Here is an 11,434-nt window from a genome sequence, read left to right on the forward strand (position 1 = left end):
CCTCCCTTCCCTCCCTTCCCCCCTCCCTCTTTCCCTTCCTCCCACCCCTTACTTTTCTTCCCCCTCTGTTATATCCCACTGGTTGGCCTCAGACTAGTAATCATAGGTGCACACCGGGTATACACAGTCTCTGGTTTGTACAGCTTTAAAGTTTCCAGTACCACCCAACACAGAGACTTGCTTTGAAAGTCAAGTGCGCTTTATTTATGGAGTATGCATACAGAAATACTTCTCCCCAAAGAATATGTCTAACCTGTAAAGGTGTGCTTTCCAAATCTCACGTGTGTAGCTGAGTGAGCTGTGTTGCCTGGGTGCTGCTTTTCACCACAAGGGAACCCTTCCTGCCTGCTGTGTTAGAAGTGCAATATTCAGTTGCTTCTGCTGTAAAATCTGATATCCTCTTGGTTGCCTCACTGTCCCTCAAAAATTAACAAGAGACAGGTGTGGGGAGAAGATTGAGGACTCTGCCTTTAAAGAGACTTGTGGCTCCCTTCGTGAGAGGAACAGACCAGCTAGCTTGTTTTCAGTAGCAGCTGTGCAGTACTCTGGCTTGTTAATGTTTGTTTAAGAAGGGGTGTTGACTAGTTCCGCAGCAAGTAGGAGTGTCTAGTCAGGGCTTTCCTTTCTGTGGAGAAAGTTAGCAGCACACTGACACATCACGATTCGAACGAGAGAGTCCAGGACCTTCTACACCGATCCCCACAGAATGATGGGGCAGCTTGTGAAAAGCAGTCAGGACTGGCGTGCACAGCTGGCAGGACTTATGTGCTGTATGGGTTAGTACAGTCGCCCCAGAACGCCTCGCGCAGCGCAGAGTTTGGAAAGGAAAGTTGTGCTACCAGTTGTGGCTTGCAGGGCAGAGCCGATGACTGTGGGGTGCCTTGAGGAATCTGGGGAGAATCTCGACTACCTTTTGGCTTGCCTGAGAGAACTTTGCTTCAGATAGTTGTGCAGAGGCTAAGTCTTTAAGTAGCGCTGACATTTGCTGTGTGCGGCACTAAGTATATTTAACTGTGATTGCTCTTTACTGGGAAACGTAAACAGTATGAACGGTGATAACTGCTCTTTGTATGATTTTTTCTTATATTCTATTATTTGTATTGGTGTGTTTGTGTATTTTCAGCTACCATGTACTTCATAGGGTGAACATAAATAGATATTTTCATTTAAAATTGATTGTAAATAAGATAATATTAACTAGAGGAATGCTATAAAACTCAATTCAGAATACTAACTGGGCAGTTCCTAAAACCAACAGATCTGGCTAATACACAGGAATGATGGCTGGCTTCTTTGTTGTCATGGCAACAGTGCCCTAAATATAAATCTCAGTGTTAAGCATCCCTGACTGAAATGAGGAAAATCACCACGAGACTTGTAATTGGAAAATTAGATGCTGTAATCCGGCATACTCCCTTTTAAAATGATTCCCTTTTGAAATGATGCACATGTTGGTAAAATTGCCTGGTCTTCCCGGGCTTAAGTTCTTTGCTGGATGCAGTGTAGTTACTGTCTTGAAGGAGTTGTTGCCACGGTCCTGCTGCAGGGACTTTCTTGGTGAGGATCTTCTTGGTACTGCAAGGCACGCATCTAGGTTTACCATGATTTAAGAGAAGGTTTGGGTTGTTTTCTTTAGAAGATGGCAGCAGAATTCATGCATTACATGTCACCAGGTGAGCTTGGTCTTTTTCTTCACTCATGTGCTTGCATTGTGGGTCATAGTGCCCAGGGGTTGAGCATCATCTCAGCCTTCGGTGGTGCTTCTGAGCCTCTCTGTGACCATGCCGCATTTCAGTGGTCAGCTCCTGCTGACGGTTGTGGTCTCTAAGTAAATTGCTCTGTTAAATTTTCTTTCCTGGTGGACCATTTGTGTAAGAAGTCAGCCAGTCCATTTTTAGGACCTAGGTTCTTCCTTTTCATGCTTCTTAACCTATAGGCTTGATATTTGCTTAATTTAGAAAACAAAACATCCCATTTTGGTTACCATTCCATACCCAAGAGAACAAGAGTTTACATGAAACACATTGGACATGGAACTTTAGGACCTCATATTGTTAGGTGAAGACTAAGTAAATCAATACAGTTTGGAGGATAGTTACAGGAATTTCTTCCTTTTCACTTTGTAACTTAATATGGAGGCTGCCTTCTTTTGAATCTTGAGTTTTCTTTTTGTAGTGCTCAATTTTAAAGGCAGGACCTTGCTCCACTGAGCCACATTCCCAGCTCCACGTTTTTATAAGGCATTTAAAAACAGTTTTCTTAGGGACCTGCTGTTAGGGTCCCAGGCTGCTAGTTGGACAGGACGATCTAAACATCACAGAAGTAATTTTCATGCCCACTGTTTCACTGTTTTCTTGCTGCTGGACACTTAGAGGGCACGGTGGACCCAGTGGTGTGAGAGCTGCTCTTTGATGCAGCCCTCCATAGTTTGTAATTTGTCCATCATTCACTTTGACCTGCAGGACCCTCTCTATGCCCCTCCCCCCAACTCATCATCTTTGCTAGGGTGAGTCCTTGGCTTCCATTTGAAAGGTAACAGCACCTGGGGTAGCGGGAGCATGGAAGCATATCCTCCGAATGCCCCACCTTGTTTAACTCTAAGACATGAGGTTTTCTGTGTGTGGATCATACCAACCTTATTTTATGTTTTCTTTTTTATTTTCTAGATGAGCGGGACAAAGTTCAGAAGAAAACGTTTACCAAATGGATCAATCAGCACCTGATGAAGGTGAGTTACTCGCTCACACACCCCGGCGCTGTTTTCCACCGGGCAGAGTTGTGAATGGCGCACACTGTCAACATATGTCAACGGCACACGCATTTGGGGCACGCGTGTTATCTGGTGTGTGACTTGTGGGGAATGATGGTGGAGTGGGGAGACTAAGTGCTCCTGACCACAGCGTATTTCATGACATTAGTAAAACCTCTTGTTATTAGACACAAAAAAATATTGCCAGTTCAAGGAGTCTTTAATCCTCATTCGTTTGAATTGGAAAAGCTGCATTCTGGAACAAGCTGTTTCTTCTTAAGGCTCCAGTTCTGGACTCGGATTTCTTTGGATAGTTGAGGTCAGGTGAGAATGAAATTGGGCTGTGGAAAGATGTTGGGAATTGTTTTACTTCTTTCTAGGGATTGTATCTTTATTGTTCTGAGAAATAGCTATGGTTCTTAGATTACTATTACTGTTGTGCTGTGTGTCACCTTGAGAATTTGATAGACCCTCCAGAAAAGCACACAGAATCTTCCTTATTGTTTTCAGAGTTGTTAAATTCCACTGAAGCCCATGTGCTTTTGAAATGAACTCTTGGTCATTTTCTCCCCCTCTTTTTGTAAAGACCTCTGAAATTTCAATAGGGAATCATTCTGGGCAGGAAGAGTTTTTTTCATTTAAACCACCATACAGTGTAGAGACAGCACCAGCATCAAAAGTGATTCCGGGGCACCTTCATGTATGTTGTAAGTTCCAGGCCAGCAAGGGCTGCATAGTAAAACTCCGTTTCAAAAGAAAAATGATTTTAATTTCAGTGACATATCAGAATTATCTGAGAGATTCACCAGTCCCCATCTCCTCTCCCTTACCAAGCAGCACCCTGTGTCTGGTGATCGTTTGTAGAGAGAGCGCAGTGCTCACTTTCTAGTGAGGAGTCATTTTGGTAGGGAACCTATGTGCTGACAAGGTGTAGATGCTGAGACCTGCTTTATCATGCTTTTGTGAAAGCATCACGGAACGCTTCATGGATTGAGGAAGAGACCAATTTTATCTGCCATCTTCCAAGTTTTTTGGCCAATCCTGCATGTACCAGGGACTTGTGTGGAATCCTCTCCACAGCATAGGGCAGAGATGGGCTGCAGTCAGCTGTGGGGTATGGAACTTTTGGGCTTAAGCTCCAGGAGAGTTTCTATGTTAGTTACTTTTTTATTGTTGTGAGAAGACACCATGACTAACTTGTAAAAGAAAGTCTTTAAGTTGAAGGTTAGGGTTTCAGAAGATTGGAGTCCATGGCCTTCATAGCAAGGAATATGGGAGCAGGCAGGCAGGCGTGATGCTACAGTAGTAACTGAAAGCTTATGTCTGGAGACACAGGAGAAGGAGGGAGGGAAGGAGAGAGGAGGGAAGGAGAGAGGGAGGGAGGAAGGGAGGGAAGCTAGGAGTCTTTTAAAACCTCAAAGCTCTCCCCCAGTGACACACCTTCACCGACGAGGCCATACCTCCTAATCCTTTTTAAACAGTTCCACTAACTGGGAACCAAGTATTCAAACATAGAAGTCTATGGCTGCCATTTTCATCCAGGCTATCAGTTTCCCATTTCAGAGTGGTTGCTATGGAAACAGCTCTTTGATGAAGAGGCCCTGTTACTGCTGCTGACCTTACAGCCTCCATGGTGGTCATTGAGTCACACCAGTGCCAGAGATACATATAACAAAGGCAACTATCAAGGGGACTATAAATCATGGCACCAGACAGGTCATTTTGGGGAGCTCATGTATGCCAGGCCAGTTGTATTGGGCTACTCATTGTACCAATGAGTACTCAACATAAGGTTGATGACTACACATAAGAACATTTTCCTAAAAGTATCCAAATATTAATTAAGTACTTGTGAACTCATTCTTAAACCCATCATTGTTTGTGTCTAGAATATGCATTCTATGTGTAGTTATATATTAATTGTATATATTGAATTGTTCATTCCTGCAGTCAGCCCTCTGACATGGCTTAGTCTACTGATTTCACATACATGACCTTTAGGGTTAGATAGGCCACCAGGGTTCAGAATCCTCTTTTACCTGGAATGTCTCCTAGAATGTTTAACTCTCTGACTTTCTTGTATATAAAATGAAAATCTCAAAGATTTAAGGCTTAATTATGCAATATATAGTAAACTTGGCAAAATAAGTATTTTACACGCAACAGCCAGTAAATTGGTGTCCGCCTAGCTGCTTCATGCTGTAAGAGCAGGCGAGCTTATTCTGTGGTTCCCTTTAGAGGTCAGGATTTTTGTTTAACTTGTGGTCGGGGTATAGTTCATTGGTTCAATGCTTGTTGAGCACACTCAAGACCTTGGGCGCAATTTCAAGCACACAAAGAAAACAAAATTGAATTAAAATGCTCTCCCTACTTAATGTAGAGTCACATTAGGGAGGTAAAGACTGGAATGTGGCCTTAGCTGACTTCTCAGGCTCTGGTTTTAGAGTAGCCCATGCTGGCTGTCATGAGAACCATGAACTGAGGCTGTGGATGTCAAACCCCAGCCGTACAAATATCTGCCCCCCCCCTTTATTTCTCTCTTAAAGTCACATCATTATCCTGAAGTGAAGAAAAATACATAACATAAACGGTCTGGCCCATTAGGCAGAGGCAGTTTGCCTCGACCACCTTGCCCGTGTTTCCCCTAAGGGTTGAGAGAGGCATTCTGTACTGGGTGGTGACCCTGTTTCTGTCCCTGGAACAAATGCTGTTTTCGGTGGCGGTGTGATCATAATTCAGTTAGTAGGAACTAGAAGATAAGTATGTGCGTTTTGGTTAGAAAAACACTGTTAATATTGGGAACATAGTCCCCTGCTGATTTTCTTCTCTTCACTGAACATGTTGGATATATTCAGGGTGAGACTAGAGTGGGCGCTGGGAGCCCTGTATCTTTCTTCCTTCCTTCAGTCCTTGTAAATTAATGAAAAGTAGACTATTTGAAGAGGTTTTGTAAAAATCAAATCATGTTATTTAAGTGTTAAGGCAATGAGATGATGGAAATTACCTGGCATGGTCTGTCGGTCTTCAGAAACTTGGGATATGCAAAAGTAAGCATCACCCGGTGCTTGTTGCTGTTACAGCCGCATGGGAAGCGTTTTTTCCTTAAGATGTTTGATGAGGATTTAAAATGTTTTCTAGAGAAAATAACTGTCTTAGTCTACTGCTATGAAGAGACACCATGACCAAGGCAACTCTTAAAAGAAAGCATTTGCTTAGGGGCTTGCTTACAGTTTCTGAGGCTGAGAGCATGGCGGTAGGCAGATATGGTGCTGGAGAAGTGGCTGAGAGCTCCGTCCTGAGCCACAGACAGAGAAAGGTAACAGACACACAGACACACAGACACACAGTATGACTGGGTCTGGCCAGGGATTTGAATCCTCAAAGCCTAGCCCCCGTGACACACTTCCTCCAACAATGCCACACCTCCTAATCCACCTAATCCTTTCAAAGAGTTCGACTCCCTGGTGACTAAGCTTTCAAACTTATGAACCTATGGGGTCCATTCTTATTCAGATCACCACAGTAATAGTTCTTAGGCTTATTTTTATATTTATCAAAACTAATTGGTTCTTGTCTAAAGTAACTAGGCAGATGGGCGAAGCATACTTATTGGGAGCATTGTCCCTTTGTCGCTGGTGTTTTCTCCAAATACACTTGAATTTTAGAGTTCTGCCTCGCTGTGTGAGTGGCTGCGCCTCATGCACACTGACTGTGGCATCTGGCAAGTGTGTCCCTCTGATTCATCATCCTTTCAGATACTTAGAGGAGCAGAATCTGGTCAGCACATTCCTGTCTGCTGTAATTGTTTACCTAGGCAATCATGTCGTGCGAGCATTTATCCATGTGTTAGCATAATTTAAACTTCAGCGTTGTCACGTGGGTATGGTCGCTCCTGAAAATACTGTGGCTTTATTTAGCTCCATCACCTGGAGGATTGTCACAAAATGGCAGAATTGTTGGCATTCTCTTAGGAATTCTTTTGCAGCGTTCGTCTGCGACATCCTGTCTGGGGTACTCTGTGTTTGTAAACTGGAAGTCGTATATAACTGCATGTTATTACTGGTCACATGCGAGTCCACTTGTTGTGTTGCTGTCTGATAGCTCACAGGACAATCATCTGAGAAACGGCACCCAAGATTGAAGTACTGTACAGTACAGTACAGTACCTATGGCGTGCCTATGGAAGGAAGGAAGCCCTCTGTTCCCAAGGCACTGTAACTGTATCAGAGGCTGCATGGCTCCCTTTACCTGTGGACCTGGCCCCAGGAGAGAGCAGCTGTGTCTTGGAGGATTGGTTTAAGGGTTGACAGTTTCTCTGAAGAGTCTTCTGCAGTGCTCGCGTGATGTGCTTTCTCCAGGGCCCATCGTGCTGCCAGTTACACAGGAAATGTGTTGTTCTGCGTCCGTCAGTTAAACTGTTTTTTTGTTTTCTGCAGCAGTATTGTGTGAACGATGTTTATTACAATGCCTTTTTTCCAAATTTTAATTTACCGATATCTAACTTACTGGTTTATTTGGAGAAGAGCACCTGGATTTCAGGGCTGGACCACACTCTGTTAGTATGTTCAGGGCTACTACACCGTAGACAGCCACGGGACAGCAGGCTTTCACCTCCTTTCTTGTCTCTGCAGAGCTGAACTCACTTAGGCCAGAATGTCCTCTGGCACAGAGAAATCAGTGACTTTGTGCCTCCGCTGAAGCAATACGTCCACTCTTTGTTTTTTGATTGGTGACTAGAAGGACATCTAAACACCCAAGCCAAGAAGGAACTGGGCTTCAGAGAGATGGGGGGTGGGGAGGAAGAGAGGGGGAGTGGAAGAGAGGGAGAGAGAAAGTGAGAGAGACAGAGATACTATTTGATCCTGTTCTTGAATATTTCACTTAGGACAGGGGTGTTTTTTAATTACTGGCTTTATAAAGGGCCAATGGAAATATAGCAACTGCAGTATTTTGATTCTTAAAATCTTAAAATTCTTAAAATCTACTAATGAGATTTCTGCTCGGTGCCCCAGACTCACTGGCTAGGCTGTTAAAATACACGGGACCTCCAGTAGCTTCTGAGTCACTAGTCCTGGGATGGGGCCTGAAAACTTGTGCTCCTAGAAAATTGCTGAGTGTCCGTTTCTGAGCCAATGCTGAAGCCGCTGCTCTAGGGCCAGTAGGGCCAGATACCGGGAGAAGGTACTGCCTATGCCTTTAATCACAGTACTTGGGAGGCAGAGGCAGGCTGATCTCTGAAGTTCAAGGCCAAGTTGGCCTACAAAGCAAGTTCCAGGACAGCTAGGGATGTTACACAGAGATAGTCTCTCTCAAAAAAAAAAAAAAAGAAAGAAAGAAAAAGAAAGAAAGGAAGGAAGGAAAAAGAAAGAGAGAGAGAGAGAGAACCTTCCATGAATAAATGGATGAGTATGCAAATGACCCTCTGAATGTGGACCATTCATGTGAGTGTGTGGGTCGACGTGCTTGTTCACCTTTGCAAAGGCCGGAGAGCAATGCCGAGTGCTTTACTCTTGCTTTCTACCATATTATCCCATCAAGAAGTGCACACACAAACACATATCCTATAAATAAGCATTTTGATGTAGAAAATATAGCGATTAGAAATGGCAGCTCTATTTCATCAAGTCCCAGCAGTATAGGTATACAGTCGTCTGTATGGTGGTTTATCACATTATTACCGATGTTAGTCATAGTTTATCTAACATCGGTCAAGACCACACGCTAGGGCCTGTTATTTTCCCGTCTTACTGCGCTTCATTCTCACGACAGCCATTGTGGGCGCTCTGTGATTACTCTGCCCCTGTGTTACAGATGCTAAGCTGATACACAGAGAGCTCCCATGATTTCCCATGGTTGCACAGCTAGTAATCCATAGGATGGTGTGGAAAAATCAGGCTAAGCAGCGTCCAGAGGGCTGGAGAGAAAGTGAAAATTATAACTCAGGTCTTTTGTTCTCTCTACCATGCTAAAGACTTCGGGATAGACTTGGAGTTGAGTGGCCGCACCTAGAAAGAGAAAGATGAGTGGCATTGGGACAGCCTGTTTGCCCTTGCAGCTAGGACTTGATATTTAAGTTATTGTTGCTGTGGAAGCTGCATTTAAGTGAGGACATGTTGGCAGTTCTTTGGAGAAATGTAAGAAACCCAAAGCATAAGATTTAGAAACAAGTCTTGTCAGGTTTTTATGATTGTAGGAGACATGTGACAGAGCATGAAGACATCAAAAGGGAGGGAGCTGCATCCACAGGAGGTTTTCATAATGGGAATGTTGATGGGAAAGTATGATGGGGAGCATAGATGAGAGCACCTAACGTCCCCCCTGACCTGTACATGTGTGTGAACAAGCATAGACACATGTATGTTCCCCACTCTCATACACTGTATACACAGATGTACAGATACATGCATACATGCAGGTAACACTGGCTCACTCTTTACCCAGGCTGAGCTTTTGTTAATGTCACCTTAATTATGTCTGTTATTGACCCTTGTACTTTGAGCATATTTTAGTTAATTAATCAAATTGTTTATTTATGTGTATGAATGTTCAGTCTGCATCTACCACTTGCATGCAGTACCATAAAATGCCTGAAGAGGGCATCACATCACCCGGAACTGTACGTACAATGGTTGTGAGCCTCTGTGTGGGTTCTGGGAGATGAACCTGGGTATTCTTCATCACTCCGCCATCTCTTTAGCTCTAGTGTATATTCTTTAAAACAGTAATTTGAGCCATTGGGATAAAAGTTATATACATCATGGCTATTTTCCTCTAAACACTTGAAAATGTATGGGAGTTTATCTTTGTAGCCACACAGTAATCAGCTATGTAAATCTACATTGGTGTCATAGTTAGCGGTGTATTCTGTTGATCTTCATTTTCTCACAGGACAGGATCCAGTCCCGCACTGATACTGTGCTTCGTTCCTTCCCTTTACCACGCTTTAATCAGAAAGGAGTTTAATAGCCTTTATGTAAGCATTGAACATTGCTAAATGTGTAGAATGTAGGTTTTCTGTAAGAGCCTCCTAGACAAAGAGAAAACACATGATTTAATCAGTATCTGTGTATGCGTGCTCCGTCTTACCTGTTCCTCTGGTCCCAGTGTTACAGACTAAGCCCTGTGAGGGGAACAAAGTTTGCTGAAAGTATATATGGGGTACTCCCTGCTGTGCTCGGTCTCAGCCTTTGGATGCCGGTCCACTGAGCCTGTGCAAGTAAAAACTGTCAGTCGGCAGACAGCCCCTGGGCCCCAGTTCTCTGCTCTGAATCCTATTATAGGTTTAGAGTATGGAAAATTAGTTTATTATAAAGTCTATTCTGAACTTAAAATTATCTTGTGACACCAAAATTACTTTTCCCTTTTTGTCTATTAGAGTGATTTAAGCCCTTTTCAATGAGTATTACACTTGTCGACTACTGTTTTAAACTAATTATTAATAATTTAGTCAGATAATTTTAGTTCAATTTTGTCGATTATAATTTTCCTTTTCTTTTACTTCTTTCCTTTTCTGATCATTATTACCATTGCTCTTTCTGCTTGCTGATTGCCAAATGCTGTACCGGTTAGTATGCAGTAGACAGACATGTCAGTCCTCATTTTACCATGAGGTAACAGAGGCTCATGGGAGAAGATGAGGTAGTTTTATCTGCTCGACATGACAGAGCTGGAATGTGTCACAGCTGAGATGTAGTTGGCTCTTCTGACTCCAGAGAGCTTCTCTGTGAGGCCGTGGCTTCTGTTGGCATTCTTCTTTAATCAGTATGCTTTGCAAGAGTCTAGAGATATAGATAAAAGTATGCCAAGAAGCCAGGCGGCATTCCTGAAGGTCAAGTCTATTAGCTAGAGACAAGTAATGACTAGGACATTTTCAAAGACGAAAAATAACTATACATTGATCGGTGGTGTTACCATTCCCAAAGCTTGTTCTTCGACCCTCTCCATCAGAAGTCTGAGCACTCTGGTTGGTAAACTGGAGCAGACTTGCAGTGTTACTAACGCTAGACTCTAAGCTGCACAGGTGGAGACGGCTGTCTCATTCATTACACAGTGCGTGCATCCCCAGCCTTTGCGTACTGTCAGGTACACTGCTGTTTCCCTTCCACCACACTGAAGAATGTCTTGCTTAATGAATGAAGGTGAAACCAAATTAACCCCCCTTATATCCAGTTTATGAAGTAGAACTGTTCCAACACGGAATTATGAGGGTCGGTTTGCTAGGAGTGAGCACAGTCTACTGGGAGACCAACTCATGATGAGTTCCTCCTCTTAAAGCTGAAAAGGCTCATTTCACTGTGTGTTTGTGTATGTGTGTGTCCATATATATACACGCTAGTTACCTTTTTGTTGCTGTAACAAAATTCCCAAGAAAATCCACTGTAAAGGGCTCATGGTTTTGAGATTTCAGTCTATGGCTGGCTCACTTCATTGCTTTTAGGCTTGTGGCAAAGCAAAAGTATGCTGGGGACGAAAAGCTGCTTACTGCATGGCAATCATGGAGGAGAAGACAGGGAGCAGGGCACACGTGAAAATGAAGATGTGGAGAAAATAAATTCCACTGACTTCAGCATATGAACTTTTGGGGATATTTTATGTCCAAATCACAAAAGGTTAGAAACTGAGCACCCTTGGGGCTGAAGTGTTGGCTCCACAGTTAGAGCAGTGAATGCTCTTGCAGAGGACCTG

At 43.4% G+C, this 11,434-nt stretch overlaps 1 protein-coding gene across 14 annotated transcripts in view; it reads left to right on the top strand.

Annotated features, from left to right (window-relative positions):
* Dst (dystonin) overlaps window positions 1-11,434 on the top strand; it is a 399,168-nt gene that overhangs the window by 162,303 nt on the left and 225,431 nt on the right. For all 14 annotated transcript variants that reach the window (XM_013351021.2, XM_026785512.1, XM_026785510.1 and 11 more), the window contains one exon: window positions 2,667-2,728. In XM_013351021.2, coding sequence (XP_013206475.1) covers window positions 2,667-2,728 — 62 coding nt within the window. The remainder of the gene's footprint in view (window positions 1-2,666; window positions 2,729-11,434) is intronic.

The sequence above is a fragment of the Microtus ochrogaster genome, linkage group LG2 (assembly GCF_000317375.1).
Source record: "Microtus ochrogaster isolate Prairie Vole_2 linkage group LG2, MicOch1.0, whole genome shotgun sequence".
In the NCBI taxonomy this organism is placed as follows: Eukaryota; Metazoa; Chordata; class Mammalia; order Rodentia; family Cricetidae; genus Microtus; species Microtus ochrogaster.